Source organism: Gallus gallus, chromosome 3, assembly GCF_016699485.2.
Source record: "Gallus gallus isolate bGalGal1 chromosome 3, bGalGal1.mat.broiler.GRCg7b, whole genome shotgun sequence".
Taxonomy (NCBI): Eukaryota; Metazoa; Chordata; class Aves; order Galliformes; family Phasianidae; genus Gallus; species Gallus gallus.
The window spans coordinates 24,822,401-24,846,315 of NC_052534.1; the positions used below are offsets into that span (position 1 = coordinate 24,822,401).

General features: G+C 41.6%; 2 protein-coding genes across 20 annotated transcripts in view; one reads left to right on the top strand and one right to left on the bottom strand.

Annotated features, from left to right (window-relative positions):
• Positions 1-23,915, bottom strand: part of THADA (THADA, armadillo repeat containing) — a 213,404-nt gene that overhangs the window by 149,766 nt on the left and 39,723 nt on the right. For 10 of the 13 annotated variants that reach the window (XR_006938649.1, XR_003074216.3, XR_005858082.2 and 7 more), the window contains exons 1-3: positions 2,533-2,594; positions 1,380-1,478; positions 284-378 (exon numbers count right to left, since the gene is read on the bottom strand). Coding sequence is in view for 10 of the 13 variants with exons in the window: in XM_015283682.4 (XP_015139168.2) it covers positions 284-378; positions 1,380-1,458 (174 nt within the window). In the remaining 3 variants the exon portion in view is untranslated. Of the gene's footprint in view, positions 1-283; positions 379-1,379; positions 2,077-2,532; positions 2,595-23,915 lie in introns of those variants that run through there. The other 3 variants (XM_040697059.2, XM_046938795.1, NM_001110059.3) reach the window with 2 other exon arrangements.
• PLEKHH2 (pleckstrin homology, MyTH4 and FERM domain containing H2) overlaps positions 6,298-23,915 on the top strand; it is a 52,547-nt gene continuing 34,929 nt past the window's right edge. For 3 of the 7 annotated variants that reach the window (XM_015283830.4, XM_040697687.2, XM_040697688.2), the window contains exons 1-2: positions 6,298-6,386; positions 10,433-10,562. In XM_015283830.4, the coding sequence (XP_015139316.3) occupies positions 6,316-6,386; positions 10,433-10,562 (201 nt within the window). In that variant the 5' untranslated portion in view covers positions 6,298-6,315. Of the gene's footprint in view, positions 6,387-6,806; positions 7,170-10,432; positions 10,563-23,915 lie in introns of those variants that run through there. The other 4 variants (XM_015283829.4, XM_015283832.4, XM_015283831.4 and 1 more) reach the window with 4 other exon arrangements.

Consider the following 23,915-nt stretch of genomic DNA (forward strand, 5'->3'; position numbering starts at 1 on the left):
AAATACAGTCCAAGAACACCTCTGCTAGCAAAAATACATAAATACAAACTCAAAATTTGCTATCACTTGCCTTCCATTACTCTCTCTCAGTAACCACAGCCTTCACTAATTTGTATTAGGACTACACTTCCACATAGCATATTCAGGAGTAACTACTGCATTTTACCATTTCACAGGAACACTTCAAAGGCTACAGTTTATTTCAGAACTATATTTCCCACTAATGGTGCACGCGATACGTTACCACTTCCAAGACACCACACTAACACCAGTGAAACCTTACTTGTTTAATACATTGGATCTGCTGGATGCCATTGCTCAGTTGTGCACAGTGCAGAAGCAGAGATGCCAGATTTTGCTCTTCAGCCTTTGAAAACCCTACATTTGGGAGAAGAGTCTATTTTTAAAAAGGAATTATAATAAGCAGCATGAAGAAAATGCAACGTATTTGCAAAATGCAAAGCAATCACTGGCTCTACTGTGAAGGAACAGTAGGCCTCAACTTGAAGATGACCATAACAGAATCACAGAATTGTTGAGGTTGGAGGAGATGTCCAGAGGTCATCCGCTTCAACCTCCCTGCTCAAAAGCAGGGCTACCTAGAGCTGACTGCCCAGGACCACAGCTCGGGTTAAATTCATAACGAAACCAGCCTGTCCCAGGACTACCACCTACCTGCCTGCTGCCGGTACCTCAAAAGATAGTTTGATCTTACCTACTGACAACAAACACTAGACTAGATAGATGATCTCAGGTCTGACAGTTTATTTCTTCTCATTTGTAGGGCCAAGAACCAAGAACTCACAGAAACTCTAGCATTCAACTCCTGCGTTATTCGGTTTTGTCTGGTTTTTAATTAGTGGAAGCTTACCTCAAGCAAAAAGTACTGCAGAATAAAAGAGCATTTTAACAGTATCTTTAAATCAAGTTAACTACAGAAAATGCAAAGGTTGTGAAAAGATTCTCAATATGACGTCCAGAAGCCCCTAACAACCTCAACCATTCCATGATTCTTTCTGTATTATCCCAATATTCTGCATTATCCCACATATTAAAGGCTAGTACTTCAGGTAGCCCTGAATTACAGGCCTGCAAGTGGGACCACACAGAGGGCATTCTAACACCTTCACGTCATTGCCAGAACAAGGCAAACAGCTTACAAACCAAAGACAAAGTGACCGAAAGATTCTTTTAACTCTGAAACAGTAAGAAGTTGTTATCAATACCAAAAAAAAAAGCAAAAATAGTAACAAAAAAAGAACAAAAACACACAGAACTACAACATCATAAAGAAATTTTAAAACAGCAATTCCAGTAACTACTCACATTCTAATAGAAAAAGAAATGATACAAGTTTAGTTTGGGGAAAACAAGCTTACCCTGAAGTTTCTCAAGCTGCTGACAATCAAGAGAGAACGCATCAACCTGGATTTCCTTCTTCTTCTTCTTCAAAACCATCTTAGCTGATCAAGAGACACCTGTCCCAAAAGGAGAAACAAACCAGCAAAACACACTGTTTAAAAAGCATAATTATGAATACTTCCTACAGAGGTCTTTTCACAGAATAACGCTTACTATATTATTTATGCAATCTCTTTTGCAAGATAATAGCTCTCTTTTCTACGTTTTGAACCATTCCAATTACTCGGTCCAAAATTTGCCACAGTGTCATGGCACAAAGAGGAGAACAGAAAACACACGTTCAAGTTTGCTGAACGAATCACAGATGCTCTCAGTGGAAATGTTACTGCACTTGTTCTGCAGTCTGTGGTGTCCCTTGAACACACTCTGAAAGCACCACCACACACGGGCACATGAATGATACCACAAAACGTCAGCTGCTCTGCTGTATGCTACTTGATCAAGCCAATTTAAAACTAATTTAATGTTAGCAACGTAAGGCTAGGACCATGTAGTGAAGCACTTTCACTTCTTAAAAGCTGACCGGCCAGTTTTCTGCGCACTACAATAGGTGTTACAAGTAGGAATTTGTTCTCCCTCCTTAAGATAATAGAAAGTAAACGTGTGCTGCAGCTTCACTGAGGAGCTCATTGCCACAGAGCGATGGGGCCGGCAGGGACCCGCTCTGCTCCAACCCGTGCAGGAGCAGCGCTGCCCAGGCCGGCGTCCGGGCGGCACCTGAGGATCTCCCAGCACGGAGAGCCCTTCCGCCGCTCCGCTCCGCGCAGCACGGCTCAGATCCCGGAGGTGCCGTCCCTCCGGGCAGCGCTGCGAGGCCGCCGCTCGCCCCGCGGTACCGGAGGGACACACGCAGCCGGCCTCGCGCTGCCCTGCGAGGGCACGGCGCTCTCGCCGACCGCGGCGGCCTACAGAATAAGCCAGCTCGCCACCGCGGTGCCGCTCCAGCACGCCTCGGTGAGCGGCAGGGCCTGCGGAGCGGCCGGGCCGGGCGGCGGCACCGCCATAGCTGCAGGGGATCCGGCGCCGCCGCCACGGAGACCCCGGCGCAGCGGAGGGCGAGAGCGGGAGGAAGCGAAACGGCGAGAAGCCGCACCCGCCGCGGGCCCTTACCCAGGCCGGGAGAGGCTCATCTAGCAGCGCAGCTCCACTTCCCTTCCCGGCTCCGCCGCACCACGTGCCGCCCGCAGCCGCCTGCGCCGAGCCGGGCACACCCCGCCCCGGGGCCCTGCGGCCTTCTCCCGCTCGCGCTGCTGGAGCAGGGGATGCCGGATGGGGGGGGGGGCGGTGAGGAGAAAGGTGCAGCACCGGAGGTTTCGGTATATCCATACGCGTGAGAAACGATTTGGGCTTCTCCCCCGGCTGGGTGATTTCCCCCCCTGTCCCGCGTGCAGCAGTCCATAGGAAGCTGGCCCAGCTGCTTGGCACCGTGGCGTGCAGGCACATGCTGAGCATCCCCTGCGGTTCAGCCTCCCTGCTCAGTCCAACAATTGCATCTTCATTTCAGTGGATGCGGCATCTCTGACCATCTACACTACGTCTGCAGTTCCTTCGCTTCAAGACCTGCACGTTTGATATTCAGTTGGCATCTCTTAGAATCACAGAATCATCAAGATTGGAAAAGACCTATAAAATCCAGTCCAACTGTCAGCCCAGCACCACCATGCCCGCTAACCTGTGTCCCTCAGTGCCACATGTACCTGTTTCTTGAATGTACGTTAGGTGGATCTTAGTACAAGACCATCTGCCTGCTTTGCTCAGTCACTGAACTGAGCCTAGAAAATGAGGCTCAACCCTTTGGTCAGCTGCAGCCTTCCTGTGTAACGTTATTGCTCAGGACTTCAGTTTCATCTCTCGAGGCACCAACCCTTTGTAAGTTCCAGCTCTGTCTACCACTGCTCACTTTCTGTCCGCCCAGGAACAGCTGTCCAGCTGCTTCCTGCCTCCTGAAATGACCTTGCTACAGCAGTGCAAGGCAGAGTCGTCTCAAGAAAGGAAAGAGTAGCACACGAGAGCCACACACTTTACTTGCTCTGATCCCCAAAAGCACCACAAGTTTCCCATATCCCCAAATCACTTAGAACTAGCTCACACACCGCCACACAAAACTACACTGTATGTCATGGATGTTGTTACAGCTCCAAATGTGCCGTATCACGAGCAGCCATCCAGGCATGGGTTATCCAGCTTAACTACTTTGGAAAAGTGTCACTCCATAATTTCTGTTTCTGCTGCTAAGGAGCAACAAGGCACTGAATTAATGCTGTGTGTGCCCTGCTGTGCATCTAACAAAACAAGCAGGTGGCACATCCAAAATAAAATGAATGACTTAAACGACAGTTTGTTCTGTGAAGCTCTGGCTCTTGAAAAAATTATGCATGTTCGAAAGCAGCTGCACTGCGTCGTAGAAGGAAAACAACAAACTCCCAGCAAAAGTTTCAAAACAAAATTTCTGCCTCAGAATGTCCCTAAACCACAAGGAGGTGGGGACGGCGCGCTGGGAAATGGCACCTCATCTCCTCAGGCACAGGCTGGGACAGGCAGGGCACTGGGCTGGTTTTGCTGGGAAGGCTGAGCCCATCTCCACAATTCATCACATCTTCTATGCTGGATTCCTGGTTAAAAACATTAGGTTTATGTTTACAAACATTACAGTGTTGCATTTACAAGCATTACAGTTGCAGCAAATCAACACCATACCAAGTTAATTCCTCACAAAGGAAACATTCTAACACACAACTGCTGAAAACCTGAATCTCGAAGCTGTAAATGTTGGTGTCCTGAAGCTCAGGGTCTGTACGCCCGTCCCCAGTAAGCAGAATGGTTTACATGGAGAGCCTATTTGCAAGGAAGACCACGAGCTTTGAAACTCGGTGTTATTCGGAGCAATACAACCTTTTACCACTCTGTGGCGCCAAACAATTAAAAAGAGGTTGTGCTTTCAAAGGCAAACGGCAGACTTTATCCAAAGCTGTATTTTTTCTTAGTAAAAAAACAAACAAACAAACAAAAAAAAGCCTTTACCAGTAATCGAAATGAGTACAGATTGTTCCATTCAGAGGTACCAAAGCACAGGCATTGCAGCTCATTTATGGCAGATGCTATTTTCCTGTACCTGAAAGACAAGCCGTAGCCTTCAAAGAGCAACGTTTTGGGATATGTCATGGTGATAATGTGAACTGAACAGGAATTATCTTTCTCCTGTCCCCCATCCACTTAAATAAAACCTTTAAAGCTGCCTTCTTTCTGGAAAGCCAAGTGACGCTTTTCATAGAATTACAACAGTAACTGAAGATCATCCATTCACTTATATCACATTTTTGCACGACAACAAATACAAACAGTACTCGAGGATCTTTCTGTACCATTGAAAGTTTAAAATACATGAAATCCTTCTAAAAAAATCCAGGTAGAAATGACCTTGCAGAAGAAGATTTCTGATGGGAGGTTTTGGAATAGCAAGGTGCTAACTGGAATACATTTTCCAATTGTAGACATAAATACCTAAACCTAATGGTCACAATGATTATCCATTGACAGAGAAGCAGAAAAAAGCCTCATCTGCTGTGGCAGGCTCATAAGGCTCTTTGATTCTGCGTGTCAGAATCACATTCTGTGTACTCACAAAAGTCTCATGAACCCTGAAATTGGACATTCTGGTTTCAGGTTTGATACCTCTCCATGAGTCCACCCTCGTGCGAGCAAGCACTTTCTATGCTTATCTCATATCTTTGGTATCACATCCCTTTACCTATCAGGCCCGCACGGCTGCAGAGCATTGTTGCTATCATCTGAAGCCGAAGAAAACGTCAAGCCTCACGACAAGCAGCCAAACCGCTCTCGGAGCAGCGGGCTCTGCTCTCCCTCTCGCGGTCCGACGCTGCCACTCGCACAGCCCCGCTCTGCCCCGGCTCTCCGCCTCCGCCCTCCCAACGCTCCCCGCAGCGCCGGGTCTGTCTGCCGGGAACCACTCCGGGCAAACGATACGGACGAAGTTTGCGTTAAAGGCCGATACGAAATCATTTTGTACAGCGTTGGTTAGGAACAGAGGGAAGATTTTTCATCTTTTGGTCAAATATTTTAATCTGAAAAAATAGCATTTTTTCAGTTCGTTTGTTTCTAATGTGGCGTTTCAAGGCATTCTGTGCAGAATATATTAGGTATAAACTAATTTCTTTCTTGCCATTCTAGCAATCGTATTTTCAATGTATTTTTCAGTGGCAAGTGCTTAAGAAATGCAAGAGGCACTTAGGAATCTACCAGCGTATGAGTGGCTTCAGCAAAGTTATTTGGATGCTTTAAGCAGCCGAGTGGAAAATGAGCTGTGCTGAACTGAATAGGAAAAAGTGCAATTGTGTGGGTCGTCAGATGGGATATGGGAGCTTTTAGGACTTTCTGTTTTCTTTCAGCCACCAAAACATGCACTTTCAGTGACTCCTACATGAGTGTGAGGAGCAGTGTAGCCAAGAAGACTGCATCATTGTACGTACACGTGAAACGAACACCAGGAGAAGAACACAGCGTGGAACTGCAGTTCGTTTACGCGACGGGAGAACCTGTACAACTGGAGACCTCTCCAGATCACAGCCCAACCAAAGCACAGTCCCTACGGGTCAGTCGAGGTGGACGGGGATGTGAGGGTGGCGCCTGAAGGTGTCAGACAAGCAACGCGTTGGTTACTTTCTCTCAAAACTCGATACTTCGGGAAGCCCTTGGCGCAGACTTCAGACCGCAGTTACCCGAGGCGCACGCGTTACCCAAGGCGCACGTGTGCTCGCTGCAGCCCCAGGGGCCGACGGGCCCGCTGCCAACATGACACAGGAGCACGTGCACCTGCTCGTTCGCCCTTGTTATGACTGCAGTGCACAGCGGGCTGATACCCAGAGACACAAACCCATGCAAGAGCCGTTCATCGCCACCGTCACAGCTCCAGCGCCACTGACTGCCCAGCTCCAGCGCTTGGGTTTGTATGTAACAGCCTTCCAGCTAGAGGGGAAATATACGTAGCAGCAAATGCCGACGTTACAGCTGGCGAACATCGGGACGCCGGTGATGTCTTCCTAACGCGTTCTCCTCTTTGGAGATGTAGTACAAGTCAGGGGAAAATCCCCACGAAGGAATGAACGAGGACGCGGGGACGAAGAAGGCGCTCCCTGCCCAGGAAGGGGTGCGTTAGGCACACCTACCCTGCCCCTGGCGGGGACACCGCGGCGCTGCCCGCACTCCGCGCTCTCGCCGCCGTCCTCCCGCCGCCCCGCCGCTCAGGCCCCGCCCGGGCGCCCCTCCGGGGGCGGCCCCCCGCTCCTCAGTGGCCGTGGCGGCCGTCGCTCAGGCGTCCGCGCCGCTCGCCGCGGGGATGGTGGGGCGGGCAGCCGCGGCCCCGCAGTGCCCACAGCCCGGACGGCGCCCGGCGCGGCGAGCCACGGCCGGTCAGGTTTGAGCTTCTCGTCCTCGCCTCCCTCCCTCCCTTTGCGAGCGGGGCGAGCCGGGCGGGGGGCGCGGAGCTCCGGGCGGCCCCGCGGGGCGGCGGGGAGCATCACGGCGGCGGGTGACGTGCGGTGAGGTCACGGCCGTGACGCTGATGCGCGACCCGGGGGGCGGCGGGCGGTGCCGGGGGGTGAGCGGCGGTCCCACTGCTGCGACCCCCTGAACAAGGAAAGCGAGAAGCACGCGGACTTCCCAGTAAACATATAACATGAAGGTCTTTCTGAAATACCGACACCGTCAGCTTTCAGAATCTCACCTAACGTGTAAGCACCTTTAAACGTGCAGCCAACGAAGCGGGGCACGAGGAGATGCGTGGGGGCGGCGGTGGGTGCGCATTGGCCGCCCTGCACGGGTTCACTCCGTGCCGGCATGGGGGAATGGTGGGAGGACCATTGGTACGTGGGGTTCTGAGGGCAGTTTTAAATAGCTCAGGGTACAGTTTGGGCACGGAATTATGCAAAATGAGTCAAATGGAAAATAAAGTTAGCAGTGTTTCTGTGTGAGTAAGGGCTCTGGCCGGTGACAAAGCTGAAAACGCTGCCTTGATTCCCAAACAGGTCCACTTTGTGTCTCACCATTTCCTTTCTCCTGCCCAACCTTCTTGGCTCCAAAACATAACTTGGAAGTGCGGTGTTCGGGTGGCAGAAGGGAGGGCCGCAGCCTGGCCGTGGGGGCTGTGGTGTTTCAGGACGGTGCTGCTCACCATCGCGCGGCCAACACGCACTGCCCAAACCCTTCATAGCGGAAGGCCCGACCCCACTTTGTCCAGTAGTGATGGGACATATGGAACACACGGGCAGAACACAGCACTGTGTTAAATATGGGGGAAAACACTGACAGCATGATGAGGAATATGTAAATTTTGAACAGACTTCAAAAAGCCGGGACACGGTTCCCTCCTTCCCCCTGAAATGTATTTTGATAATTTCCAAGCAGACAGCAAAGAGAAGGAAATGATTTCAATCCTTTTGGGGAGAATGTGACATTCTGGCTTCTTGAAGCCTGCGAAGAGGTTTATAAACTTAAAAAATGAAAAAGACGAATTTAATCTTTCCAGACTTGTCAAACTTGTCTCAATTAATTTTTGATGACATAATTAGAACTTACCACTTTAATGGGTGCTTTTTTAGTTTACTTTTCAAAAGATTTTATTTCTGAAGACTGAGAGGAAAGGAGGGCTCTGCAGTGGGAACGGAGCAGGAAGGAGGGGAGGACTGGAGGTTACAGTGCTGATTCAGAGCGCTCCGTTAAAGCCAGAAGAGATGAACTCATTTTTTTTTCCTCCCTTGGGGAATCAAACAAGAAACAGGAAGTCATTGATTCAAAGCAAGATCATTCACTCCGCAATTGTAAACAGTGCATTATGTGCCTGTAAATATTTCCAGAACCCATTGGCTTTTTGGAAAGTATGAAGTAAATTATTATAATCTCTAACAAGCTTCCCACAATAAAAAAGAGTTATTCTTGAACTTTTTATCTGCAGTGTTTATACAGTGGAATATTAATTAGCTTGGACATAGAGACACGGCTTGGCTGAACGCATTGTTCACTGCCAGAAATCCATCCACTCACATGTTTTGTCTGTTGAAACACAAACATTTTTAACTCCACCCTGTAATATTGCACTCTATGAAAAAGCAAAAATTCCTTCCCTACTATATCCACTTGTATTTTCACCACCACAAGCACTGAGATTTCCTACTGTTAACCAGATGTTGGCTGAGTTCATCTCTGTTTTGTGTAGCTGTCATTAGTCAAAAAGCGCTGCCCCAGTCCACGCCTGAAACTTCTACTCCTTTTGTAAAGTAGGAGAAGCTGCTGCTTGGAAGTATCCCCATGCACGAGAAGAGTCTACATAAGGAGGGAGGATCAGGGATGGGACAAGGGAGGAATCTGCTTCCCCACAGTCCTAGGAAGCCCAAGCTGAAAGTAATGGGTGAAATGGTACAAGACACCGATCACCTTCAGGGCTTGCAGCTAAGTGTTTCTGTGCTTAAAGTTCAGAACTTGGGTGTTGTAAGATCAGTTCAGGAAGCTGTTTTAATAACATGCTTAAATCCCAGCAGTTCCACAGGGATTCCTGAACTCCAGAGTAGGAATTCCTGAATAGGGATGGTTGTAACTTCAGTGCTTAACAACCTGAAACAGCCTGCAAGACCAATAGAAAAAGAGGGTAAAGAGTGGAGCAGTTACCTTCACACAAACAGCTGCAGTGAAAGATGTTCCTATTTTTTCTTCTAACATAGAAAATGTTCCTATTTTTTCTTCTAATGTAGAAATAGAATAAAAGTAACAAAGAAATTTGTGCATGGAAAAGAAGAGTTGAGAGAGTTTTTCACCTTTTCACCTGCTTAGCTATGGTATTGAACCTTCAGGAAAGAATCAAAAAGTACTCTCAGTGTAACGCAGAAAAGGCTACTTGCCTTTCTATGTTAGCATCACGTGACACGGGTGACCAACATGAAGCATAACCACACGACTGATGTATATTTGTTTTTTGTTGCCTTCCACTGAGATACTTCTGAGATAAAATGACTTCTCCTAGGAATCCAAGTGTTATTTCCAAAGCCAAGCCTACATGTTCAGATCCCTGCAATGGCTAGTGCTTTCAGTCGCAAGGAAACACTCTGGGCTGAGTGGTTGAGTTCAGCCCTCCTCTTACTCTATTAAGCTGTCTGCAAATAGCAGGAATACAACAGAGCCCAGTCCTTCTGCTTGCACAGAGGTGATTTTCTTGGCTTCTCAGACTTAAGGCATGACGAGCCAGCTCTCATCCTGAATAATTTTTCCAGCCATGCTTGTCCAAAAGGGCACAGAGCTTAATTCTCTGAGCAGTTACATGTAGATAAAAGCATGGGTTTGAACGTGAAACACAGATGAACCAGGATGTTCTGAGATCTGTTACATCTGCTGCAGATCTAATGTGAAGATACTGTTTTCCTTGAAGGACCCATTTAGAGACCATTTGCTCACCTGCCTTTGTATCTGGAACCATAAGCTCAACTTTGTATCTCATCAAGGAGATTAAATATTCAAGGCAATCTGAATAAGCATATGAATTTTAAAACCCTTTAAGAATCACCTGCCCGTCAGTAATCCAACATAGAAACAGATGTGGTACTAATTCATACACTCTAACACCTATATAAAGCATTTTCTTAGCAAAAGGTTAGTTCTCCACAAGTCTCGCTATGCAAGAAGGGATACATACAGTAAGATATGGTTATCATTCTTGGCATTTCGCTGCTTATGATAAAGAAAACATTGCAGACCTGAAATAACTGAAGAAATTAAATTAAGGTAAACCTAAATATTATCAACATAGATTTCAGAAGTCTTCCCTTTACGATAAGGGCATGTGTAAGCTAATGTACTTTCACTATGCTTTACGGAGCCATACATGCACAGTAGTTGGGAGTACACTTGAGATTTATATAAAATAGGTTGGTAGGTTTATTTTTAAAAGTCAGACGTTAAATACAGACTCAATCTGAGGTGTTTTTTTTTTTCCTCTTCCTTTTTCCAGGATAAATATGGCTGATCTTTCAGAGCCAGAAGGTACTGTAAACTGGAAGGAAAGATGTTTAACTCTGGAGTCACAGCTAATGAAATTTCGTCTCCAAGCCAGTAAGATCAGAGAACTGTTAGCAGAAAAGGTAGGTCTCACGATATGAATTTTAACACTGTGTGAATGACTTTATTTGATGAAGAGAGCTTATCACTGTTCATGGTTTGAGATTACAACTGCTAGGAATTTTTTTCAAGAGGAAGAAAAAAAGCATTTAAAATGCATAGAAAATAGGTGTGTTTTAATGCTGTAAAAGAATCTCACACACTATATTTCCAAGCATAAATGTTCATTTTCAGATAAGAATACCCTGGCAAATCTCATGCAGAGAAAAGCATGTATCCAGCAATCAATTGTACAACATTAAAGTTAAGATTTAGAACATTTTCCTATGAATTTATGATCTAATTTAGGACAGAAAAACTAGCTCTTGGGAAAAAAATCTAGAAGTGTTGTTTTACATAGCATTTCTTACCAGATCATGTAATTACCAGATCTGTGTATTACATAAGACATCTTCAACTATGGAGAGTCTAGGGCTTGGAAGTTGGAAAGTATTACATAGTTGAAGATTAATAATAATTTTTTAAATCATAGAATGGCTTGGGTTGGAAGGGACCTCAGTGATCATCATGCTCCAGCCTCCCTGCCACAGACAGGGCCATCAACCTCCTAATACTAGACCAGTTTATTGTTTAAATGCATATTTTATTTTGAAACAGAGAAACATTTCAGTTGTCATGTTCAAATACGTGGATCCCAACTGTCTACTGCAAGTGAACCCAGATGTGAAGTACTAAAAAAAAAAGCATTGTATTTGCCAGGTAACACTTCCAGCACAACAAGGCAATTAAAAATAAAAGGGACAAAACATTTCAGATAGTCTTTCAAATTGTGTTATTGCTATTACTGACTTCAATGAATTTCTAGTTAAAAATAATTTGGTTGAAATTACTCTATTTTTCCTAGACCTAAATTTTCTGCCAACAGTCCCCTCCCCCCCCCCCCCCCCCCCCCCCAATAAAATTCAATTCTTTTTAACATATTAGAGGGAAGAATACTTTTATTTTAAATAGCTTTCTATGCTTAAGTTAGTGCTTCTTTTTTGTGAACTTATCTGTTCTCCTTTTGAAGCCATAAATTGATTTAGCATCCACACAGTTTCCTCTGAATCATTCTAATTTTACTATATTTTCAAGGGCACAAGAACTAAATAGGATTCAAACAGAAAACATGCATTTGGTATATATTAAGAACCATGAATAATATCTACATACATATGCTCTGTTCCTTTCCTAATAAAATGTTTAAGATTCTGTTTACTTTGATAGCTAAATTCAACATCAGATATGTTTCATGGAGGTATCTATCACAGTTCTGGGATTTAGTCAAGGTCCTACAGATTGTGATGTTATGCTTCATTTTTTCTTTTACTGATCGGTCACTGAAACTTGTAAGGACTTTCTTGTACATCATTCTAGTCAGAAAGATTCTGTTATACCGAATAACAAAATGCCATCAAAGAGCTGTGTTTCTGCACTGCATGGTGCCCATTACCAAATGTGAGTGATTACACTGGACATCATATGCCATGAATGAATCTCTGCAGATCTCCACTGATAGCCTCAAATCACTGTACTAAGTAACCAATCCCTACTGTTGCTGAGACAGTTCAGTGGAGGTCTATTTCCTCCCACCCTGTGGCTGTTTGTTTCTTTTAAACCCTTTACGAAATACAGATTATATAAACCAGAACTCCCTTATCTGCAGAACTTCAGTAGCCCTGTAACATAACAGTCCTCCTCAGGATGGCCACTTTGACTCTCCCCTTGTCTATCATCATTTATCCACACGCCCCCTAATTTTGCTCCTACAGTTTCCATTAAATTATTTACTAGAGACTTAGAGATCAGTAGTTGGTTCAACTGTATCATCCGGTTATTGACTGGATATCATTTGCTCCTGGCAATTTGTTACTGTTAATTTTATCTTTTTGTGCCCTCCTTACTTCTGCAAAGGTAGAAAACTTCAACTTGAGATGAAAAAAACTGGGAGAAAGATATTCAGTATTTTCTGGATCAGAGTTATTTTTATTAAGTGGGTCTTCTTAAAATGATCACTAAAACTTACAGCAACGTAAAACTTTTATGTAATAATATCAGGCACTGCTGGAGTTGAATTTTAGAGTTAATGCTCCAAATACATCTGCTTTGGCATGACTGAAAATACTGTTGTCAGAAAGCAGTGAAATTGAAAACAATTTTTACCAAATGGTAAAACCTTATTGAACAGGTATTACATAGTATTGGGTTTTGTTAGAGTGACCAGCTGTACAAACGCTTTGAGATCTCATCTTAAAAGGAAAGAAGAAAAGGAAAACTTTTCTCCTTCATTCCACTTAGAAAGGTGTGATCTTGAACACACATCAAAGAATATAATGCTCTCTGTAGTAACGCTCAACAGATCTTTGGATGTTATGCAGCTGGGGCTGTTAGATGACATGTGCATCTTCTGCCACTTTACCCCATTTTGGATCACTACCATTTAGGGTAGAAGTCAAACACTAGATGTGACTTTTCTAGGGACTTTCCTGCTGCCATAACTGCCTTGTTTTATGCAGCTGCTGCTGATTATAATTTTGGCAAGCAAAAAGTTAAGATTCATCAACTGCACTTCACAAAACCATCTGTGTTAAAAAACAGAAAGAGATTTTAGAAGTAACCTTTGAATTGCTTCTCTTTGACTTTCTCTTCTTTCCTTTATGGTTTGCATTTCCAGGCTCTTGACTACTAGAAACGTCCCCTTCAATTTAATTAATGTATGCTTAATCATAGCATTTCAGAAATCACGCTTTAAAAAACAAACATAAGACAAGGGATAAAATCACAGATTTTCAGCACTGTGCCCGAAACAAAGCAGTCTAAGGACATTACTGATTCCCTCTCATCTGTGAAAAAGATTACTCCAAAGTAGAAGAAAAACCTCTTAAGAACTTGCCGTGTTACTGTGCCCTTGTTTTAGTTTGCCTCAACTTTTTTGGAATGTTTACAAAAAGCTAAGCGTTTCCTGGGGGTGAAAATGAGAGAAATATTTTCCAGTTAAGATCATGGGTCCAGGAAGTATTTAGTTGGGATAATTTAATATATTGCAGTCCAGAACAGAGTATTAACAGACTTCATAAAAAAATGATCTTTCTCCTCACTTTGTCACCTTGTCTTTTTAATATGAATCTTTCATTCATAAACTGAAATTCATTTGGGATGTGCATCAAACTGATTGGTCAGAGCTCAACAAAATGAGACTGTATCCATCAGCAGATTTATTAATCTTGTGCCGCCGAAAACCATATTGGTTTCATTTATAATGATCTGCTGGCTATTTTTCACATATTTTTATTTTTAAAATTCCAAAGTATGCAAAAAATTCTCAGTATGTGTAAAGGGAAAAATATATTCACATGATTTTGATATTAAACTGCATGGAACCATTACTCAAAAATATATCTGGAAAATATCAAAATGAGTAATGAGAAACTGATTGGCCAATATACGATGGGCATCCTGGTGTTAGTGACAACAGAAGAATGCAGCTGATGTCAGTCCTTAAAGCTACTCGCTACATTTATTACCTGTTATAGAATGAAACAAGTTCTATTTTGCAAAGCACACAAATATTCACATTATTACTTTGATTAGCATAGGCTAAATGTGGTTTTGCTTACAATCATGTCTGTGCTATGAAATGTGTACTAAAACTCCGAACAATAGCACCAGAGAATCTTCTACTTCAAAACTTCAAAGCAAGATAAATCATAGTCCTATAGTATGACAGATATAAAACCCTCATGGGTATTGAATTATGTAATATATGTAATTGTTGCAGAAAACAAAGTGAGAGGGGTATTGTGTCTCTATAGGAAGGTAATATAAACAAATTAGAAGGGTAATTCTCCTAGCCTTCTTCTTCTGCATGTATTTAAGACATCTTCTCAAGACAGTGAATCAGGAAGATGAGTTCAAATTGTCATATTACAATGTGTTTATCACTTGTCAGGAACTATTATTGCATGTTTTCCTTATGTGTTCTATAATTCAGTCTAAAACTAGGTTTTAATAAGGGTCTGTTTAAATCTATCCTTCTTTAGTATTTGAGTCTGTGACCTATGAGCTTTAGTAAATATATTCGGGCTTTGAATTAATTGATATACCTTTCTTATACACTCAAAATCAAATATCTTTGCAAAGTTATTTTCTTTAGTGGCTCTTTTGCAAATAAATGTTCGATCAATGTGGGAAGTCCACTACATTTTTTATAATAGATATGTTCTACTTTCGCAAAACTATTTAATGTTCTTTTGTTTTGTTTTTGAAGGAGTTTTTTTTTTTTTTTAAGCAAGTACTTTTCCTTGAACCTCAGCGTTCAATGAGTTTGAGAAATTCCTATTACGATTGTTTCAGCACTATGGCTACCAGAACTATAATCATGTAATAATCTTGGGATAAAACAGAGGAGCAGAGGAATACACAATGTTTTTGGAGAACTAATCCATTCACTGTTGTTTATCTGCTTGGGTTTTTCATTTGTTTTCATTTTGCCAAGAAAAGAGTCTATGTTTATAAATCTAACATGCAAAGAAAGAGACCTTGTTGGAGTTTTAAGCAGAAGCCGCTGCTGTAAGTGGGAGAGGTCTTTAAAGGAATTTAAGGAATGATGTAGAAAGTATCCCTAGTACGCCAAATTTAGGATGTCTGTGGAACTGAGTTTTAAGAAGCAGCTTTTATTTTAATGCTGCTTGAGCCTTACACATATGAAAAGCTTACTAAGAAGCATTTATTGAATAAAAAAATCATGCAGTTCAACTGCAGGTTTAGCTCCTAGCTAGTATGTCATGTCAGAAAAATTTACTGTCCCTCGTTCTTGTCACAGCGAGTACCTTTTTTACCTTAAGTACATATGTAACATCATATGTAAAGATAATGCTTTTCCTACTACTAGGATCATCTTGGTAGGAGAACTATATAGCTATGTTAAGTTTGCTGGTGGGCAGCCTGCACTGAATTTTTTTTTCATTAGACACTGTAAGAGCTGACTATGGCACTATCCCAGATGTTGCATTATAGCGTAATACTCAGCATCCATGTGAATGTTTCCAAGCTTGTTTCCTTCCTGAGGATCGTTATTTTGTGCTTTGAATGACTGGCAGCAAATACATATAACTACAATAGAGGACTATTTTCATATGTTTATTGATTTGTTTGGGTTTTCTTATGTGCTTTGTTACCTGTGGCAGGGCAATTTCAAGATTACTGTTTTTGGAAGTAAAATCCATAACGTGTTTGACTTGTGCAGTGACTGTCAGTGTGAAAATTGTGAAAAGAATGACAACTATTTGCACTTATCAGAGGGAACAAAGTATCATAGTACCAAAGTAATCCAAACTGATGTTATTTTTCAGTATTTCAGTTGCTCTTAAAGAAACCACGTGCAAAAGAAAATAATTCATGCAAACATCTGAATGAACGCCTGGGTTGAGCCATCACCTCAGCTTCAGTCTAAGGGTTTTTAGAGCAGCTGCTCCCACCCTGCTCCAGTGCATCCCTCCCTAACCTGGTTGCTGGAGCTCACCTTGAGCCCCACTTGGCACCTCTGGTGTCCAGAGACACTTCCACCCTTGTTTACTGGGGAGGACAGTGAAATTCAGTTCAAAGTATTGGAAGCAGTCCGCCCAAATCCCGTTTCTACACTGTAAGACTGAGTTTTTGCGTTGCTGTGTGCTCCGGTGTGAGGGTGCATGGGTTTCAGAGCTGTCAGGATCTAGCAAGCTGGCCCTCTAAGCTGCAAAAGTGCCATCTTGCGTGTGGTGCCTGTGGGCAGCTGCCTGTGGAGGAGGAAGCCCAGAGCTTCACCTGTGTTGTGGGTGAGCTGCAGAGCTAAGTCTTTTGCCAGGTTTTAAGTTGGTTGATTCCCATAGACCAGAAGAAAGCTCTTAGGGTGAAAGTAACTGAGTCAGCTGAAACAGTAAACTCCCTGCTGACCTCTGTGGCCCACTTTTTGCTGCTGCTGACTTAAACCAATGTATAAATGGAGTGCAAGAATGCTATCTTGACCTCTGTTCTTGCTAGACTCCATTCAAGTAAGCTCCTACCCATTTCAATGCACAAGGGAATTGGGCAGTGCAGTGTGTGCTCCCAGGGTAGACTGATGTTGGTTTGTACGACTTCATAGTTACATCTAATAGTTGAAGAGAATAAAAGTTAAGAAGTTCATATGGTAAGAGTCTTAGTTTACTTTATACCCCTTTCATGCCTGTACCCTTCCCGTTAGAATCGTTTTTATCCTTTGTCTGTTATTATGCTATACCCTTTTATAACAGTGAGCTTTTTTTTTGTTTCACTGTTTCTGTATGTCTTAAGCCTGTCTTCTTTCTAAGGAGGATGAAGATGGGGAGGGGGAAGGAGACATCAGGAAGCAATAAATCAGTTCTAATTGTTCTCCTAGGAGCCAGGCTGTCTAATGGTGTGAAAAAACACAGCCCTCGCTGTGAGGTCAGAGAATGAATACCTTTCTGCTGGTGCTACAGAAACAGGAGCACTGATTCTGTTCCAGCCCACCTGAGATAGAGAAATTGATGGATGTTATGGAAACTATTATAGTGGTCAGGCATGATGTAGATCCTTAACCCATCTAAGATTTCTTTACCATTTCACCTGAAGAAGCAAAAAGATGTTTTTTTTCCTCCATTTTTCCTGAAGGGAACTTTTCTTTGTACTTACAAATTATGCATTTAATTTTCATTCCCTCAGGGAGTATTTTCAGGCTTTAAATATCTGTTGTCATGTCTTCAAACTGCATTATGCTTCCTTCCTTATATTTCTGGAATCATTTGCTCCTGTAGCATCCGTGTTCTCTAGGTGTCCTGTACACTTTAATTTCATAAGTAAATTCTTTTTTAGTCAAATCAGGCATTCAACTTTTTAGACTTTGACAAGTAGACTTCTGACTGGTACCTTTTATTTGAAGGCTGTAACCTTGCAGGCAGTGGTGTGGAAAAAAGCCTTCTATTTTAAATATTTTTGTTCTGGCTCTGATCAGACCTCACAGTTCAGCAGAAGTAGCAGAATTCCCCCAGTTGCAGTACAACAATCAAAAGAAAACAAAGCAGATAGCTGCCTTTCTATAGATGTGAAAAAAAAAAAACAGGCTTTGATACATTTCTGTTATGGTTTTAAGTGCTACCTGAGACTTCTTTTTCCTCTACCCACCACCATGCACCTTGGTGCACTCTTCCACCTGGTTAAAACACTATCTGCACTTCTCTCACGACTTTGAGTGTTGTGGTATTGTCTACTTCTGCTCAAGTGCAGGTCTACATACTTGCATATCTGATTGTGTCTCTGCAGCTCAGCTCTCCGGATGAAACCTGAGCTGGAACTGAAGACAGCCAGAAAGCATGAACTTTCCTTTTCACCAGGCTTAGGAAAGTCCTGAAAATTCTCAGGAAAGACTGAAATTGGGAAAAATCACCATTTAATTGTTCAGCCTCCATTACATGCTGCTCATTTCACCTTCACTGCACTGCCTCCCCAAATCCCACTGCTGAATTTAACTTTTTTTGCATTTGTATATTTACTGGCAGCTGTCTGAGACTACTAATTCTGTAAGAGTTCCCTCCCTAGGCTTTTCTGACCTGCATTGTCAATTAATTTTACTATAATAAACTTGACTGAAATGTAAAGTACTATTTTTCATATTCACACATCCAGTAAGTGCTGGAAAAGCCTTTTGTGGACTGGACTGTGATTCTGGGACAGCAAGCCTGCACCACTATGAGCAGTCTTCAAAGGAAAAGAATACAAGCATATATGTACTTCCACACAGATAAACCTCCATTGCGTTTATACTTCATAATTCTGATGACAGTGCAGGATGAACACAGAAAGATGAAGAAGAATTGTTTAGGTAGGAAATCTGCAAAGAACACTGCTTGCTTTCTACATGAGAATTCTGGCTTTTTTACCCGATCATTGGCTTAAAAACTGGTAAGATAGAAGGTGGAAAAAGCAAGGATACACTGAAAAAGTAGCAGCTTGTGAGCTGCCAGCTTGTGAGCACTGAGTTTTGCAGTAGTCATAACCTAAGTTGTCATTCTGGTAGGATCTGAAGGAAAAGAACAGCCATAGCCTTCATAAAAGATTTTTCCTTTTCATGCAAGAAGGAATGACAAACAGTAGATTCCTATATGTTATGAACCAGTAACATAGTGAAGAAAATTCCCCATGCTTGATCTGAGTACCACAAGGAACATTTGAACCTTCTTAAATTGTACATTAGCCTACTTTGGGAGATCTGTAATGAAAACAAGGTTGGGTTTAGAAAGAAGTTCTTCATTTTGGTGACTAAACCTACACCCTTGAGAAATACTTTTCCAAGTTCCAGCTTGTTCTAAGGAAAGACTTTTGTGCCAAAGCATTCAATTTTGTCCATTCCTATTTTAAAGTCTACTGTAGTTTACAAACATTTAGCACCTGCCTTAGGGAAGTTACATGATATGTAGAAAAGAAATCAATACCAAGACAGAAAGAATAGTATTTGAAAATATGGATGGAACATACCCATTCAGCTTGCTAATATATGAGTTGTGGAAGTAGGAGGAACGTTTCAGTGTTTTCTTAAGCTAAACCACTAGAAGAGAGACCTTGTTGTAAAAGAGAGCAAGTTGTGCTTCTCAAACAGCTTTATTCTCACTTCTAACTGCAGCCTCTATGGTTTGGACAAAGCATGTCTGTAAACATGAAAACCGAGAGCAAACTCAGCCACTGACAAATTGGTGATTGGTTTTAAGTGGTACTTGTGCTTTCGTAAAGAAATGCGTGAGTTTAAATGGAGGAATAAAGAACTGAAATGGAAAAATTCAGTCACATGCAGCATTCTGGAATAGCTGGCAGGCATACTGTTCAAACCCTTTATAAGCTTATCAAGCACCATATAAAAAAAATTCAGATCTTTTCTATCTATAGCTTCTACTAGAAGGTAGTTCCAAAGCCCATTTTAACCAATCTGGAAAATTTCCAGCCTCTATTGCTTTATCACCTGTTTATATCTGTATGGTCCAGTGAAAAACAGTTGTAGGTGTCTTTATTCCTCCCTTATTTCCTCTACTTATTTATAGAAGCATCTCCCCCTATGAGCTCACACACTTACAGATGTCATTACTGGTAAGGATGTGGCTACGTAGGAAGGCACAATGCTGCTAAGGCTCATGGCAATAATTTACTCTGATCAAAGCTCTTCTAGTCTAAGGATTTAAAGAGCTACACTGCATAGTATTGCTGCTTCCATCCATTTTAAAGGCTATATATTTCTTCAGTTTTGGTAAGCCCTATGTGGTAGGACTGATAGTTCACTAAATCACAAAATGGACAGATTTACTACTTTTCTTTTTATGTGGAACGCTACTTCTCAACTACAGATGGCTTGGGATTTATTTTTTTTTTTCAGACAAGGCTGAATAGAAAAGTTGAAATGCAAGAAAAAAAGCAGACTATGCTGTTTTCAAGTCATGAAAGTTCTGCATTTAATTAACAGACAGGGTGTGTTTTGGGTTCAGAAACATTAAGGCTTAATTTCTGAAAACTGACTTATTATCAGCATGCTTTGAAAGGCTTACAGAGAAGCGTTACTTTTATTTTTCTCCTCTCCCATTGCATTCTTTTTTATTTCAAAATGCTATACACTAAGATTCCTAAAAGCTCTTTGTAATACCACTGTATTGTTTATGATACTAAAGATGGGGAGAGACTGTACTATGCCTCAGTTACAATGTGATTTTTAAATGTGAACGGGACAAGTAGCTACACTGAAAAACGACTCAGGTAAAAAATTCCTTTTTCTGCTCCTATCAATAACAGGCATTTTCACATGTCAAAAACAAAAGAAATCCAATGATGTTTATTTTCTTTTTTGCTTATCAGGTTTTTAAAAATAAAATATTTCCTTCTGAATTACAAACTAACGATTGGAAGTACCAGGAATTTTATCCTGGAAGTGCTGTTATTTTTCTATAATACACATTAGATGAACAGTGAAGTGTATATATGAAAAAAAATGAAAGCTCGTATACAAATATGCATACAAGTGGAGTGTTTTTTTAGTGCAAAAGCAGGTGTGATTTCATGCATGTGAAGTATTAGAACATCATGCAGATGTTCTCATAAAATAGAAAATTTCTCTACTTGCACAAAAACGTGCATTGAGCATTCCTGAGTACAGACAAGAAACTTCCAGGTGAACTTTGACAAACAGTCACTGTGTATTTTGCTTTTGTATTGTACCAAATTCCAAGCGACTGCACGTAGAGCTCCAATGACCAGACCTCCAAGGCAGTGCACCACTTTGTTTTTATTGCTGCTGTGTTTCTTCAAAGCATTCAGTATTTATTCACATCTGGCATTTCTCTGTTCGTTGCTTGAGCAAAAATAGCTCAATTTGATCAGTGTCAGATGTAGGGTGGTTATTTCCTTACTAAGTTTAAAAACAAATCTGTTTTTAACAATAGATTTTCTTTTCCATAATTCAGATAATGAATGCAGCATGCACTAACATTTTCTGAAAGATGCAGGAGGATTTTTACACTTAGAAGGAGAAAACGCAGATTGAAGTGACAGTCTTTTTTTCTATACCTGTGTCAATATTGCTCTCTACTCAGTATGTGAATATTCTTGTTTTTGTGTCTAAGGTATTTATACTTTACATTTAAGCATTTAAAGAGTATAAATCCAGAACCAACATAACTTATGACAGGAGACCTCTGAATCTTTAATGAAGTTTGGAAAGAGCCTGAGCCAACCATAGATGGATATGACAAGAACGTTCCTTACCAGAGGTCTGTTGAACTGGAACATTATTTCAAGTTATCCCAATTCAGGACACAGAAAATTAAGCCTAAATATACTTCATAGGCCAAATGTTACTAATGTCTTGCTGGCCCCATGTGTTTCTCCTAGGAAGTCAACTCTGAGCCTGCTGAGACTCTATAAACTTTAGTTCATTCAAGAAATGCCTAGCTGATACAAATCATTTAATTCAGTTGATACTGATTTTGTTTGTACTAATGATTTACAGAGATGATTATTAAGATGGATGTATAGTTCAACAGACTTGTCTGTTTCTCAAATCACTTTCTCTATAAAGTCAGTTGGTCATCAATATGCAAGTCGCAATAGTAAGAGTTCTTTCTTCTGCATCTGTAAAACATACCAACCTTTGAAACATGGCACGGTTACAATTACCTGCCTTTTTCATCCTGAGGTTCCCTGAAAGTAGTATTTACCACCCTTATTATTTGAGGCTCCTAAGCTATCTATTTGAAGTTGTCTTCAGAATCACTGGGTAAAGAGATCTTATTATACTATGCATCTTATGATCGACAAGTTCAAAGCATGGCTTTCGATTTAAATGATGAGCAATTAGTCCACTCAGTTATTTTCACTGTACCTTGCTCTCTCCTGCCTCCCTCACACACAGACAGTAACACTGCTATCACTGTTACAAAACCTCCTCCTCACTTACACAAGAAGATTTAAGGCTATGCTTTCTCTGCGAAGAGAAATTGTTTCTCTTGGAACTACTTCCAGTGTTTGCCCAACAATTCTGATAAACTAAAGAGTCCTAAAGCACTCCTTTTTTCTCTTTCATTAGAATAGCAGAAAAGTTACAGATAGTGAATTTCATTTGTTATTTTTCTAGCAAAACCATTTTGTGGCTGGAGATTATTCAAACAGAAAAAAAAAATACTTTAAGTTTCGTTACTGTAATAGATACTCATACAGTAAATAAGTATATAGATGTTATACAGACAAGTTAGGCTTGTAAGATTACTGTGTTGAAAAATATAATCAGAAATAAATGAAAGGTGCTCACCAGTGTTGTAGGCTCACAAAAACTCCATGAAGAGCGATCTCCAGAAAGAGATCCTTCATCAGTGGCAGTCAGCCCTTAAATGTGGTCTAGGAGAGGTGCAGCCAGGCTCCACCCCTTCCGGTCACACAGCTGAATTGCCTTCACCTGTGCTCCCACAGCTGACTCAGCGCTCGTCTCAGGTGATCAATCAGCGGTTCAGGCCGTGATTCAACAGTTCCCATACAATACTGCAAAACAAACCCAAGCAAGCTCCAAGTAAAGGGAAAATCAAGATTTATTTAGTGATTGGTATGAAGCATCAAATTATTGAAAAGTTAGCCAACAGAACTGTTATGTAAGTGCTCATCTTGGGTAACTGTGTGATTCCATACTTGCTGAACAATACAGCTTGCTTTGTTCTGTTTTGTTTGTACAGAACTCCTAAAATAAGTTGAAGATCCTTTAGAAATTTTCCAAATCAAACCTCACGTGTAATTGTTGTCAGGAAGCTGACTGACGCATCCATACTGTAAGACTGTGCAAAGCTTCTTAGCACAACTTCTTGAAATACTTAACTCTTAAAGAAGCAAAATAAACCTTATTCTTCCATCTTCTGAATGCTATCTTTCTTAGTAATCATCCTCCCAGCTACTCTGGCTCCAGCTTTACACCCATCTTAGCAACAGCTTTATTCCAATTATACTCCTTGTCCCAGAAGACCATGTGAACATATTATTATGTTCCAGGGGCTGTGCAAGAGTATATATTCCTAGAAGAGGTGAAGCATACAGTTTCACTGTAGAAGCACGGAAGGAACTTCGGTCTGTATTGCACTGGACTATCCAGAAGTTCAGTTGTTGTGCAGAAGGGCAGCGCTACTGCTCAGGGTTCATACAGTGGTTCAGCAGTCATCAGTTATTGTCAGAGAGACTTCTTGTTTTCAGGTTTAAGTTGAGTCTGAGCCAGCTGAGCTGCGCTCCCAGGTTTTACTTCCATTTATCGCACATGCTAGGTTTCTTATATAACCTTACAGCCGAATTGAATTGTATTTACTGGACATAAATAAATTACCAAGTACTGCTGTGGCAATCACCTGCATTTGCTTGACTATGAAATTTGATGAACAACTTGTTACTGAGCAGCAACAATGAATTTCACATAATAAATATCTGAAGGAGGCTTCTGTCATAACATAACCATTATGACAAATCACTATTAACTACCACAGAGTATTTATAATGTTCATTATTGATATAATACCTGCTTTTCTACTTGGTTTAGCATACTGCTTTTGCTGCAGTGGAATGTTAGCTGTCCAAATATTCAGAAATAACCCCAATTTTTGAATCCACAACTCACTAAAAAGAAATGCCATAAAAATAATATTAAAGTGAGTTTTGTAAACTAAACTTACATTTGAACATGACGCCAAAACAGACAGATGAAAAGTCATCTTAGAATTCCAAATTCTGTAAATTAAATTCAAATTTAAAACCTCAACATGAAGTTGTACAAATATGGAATTAAATACAAGTGACCAGAG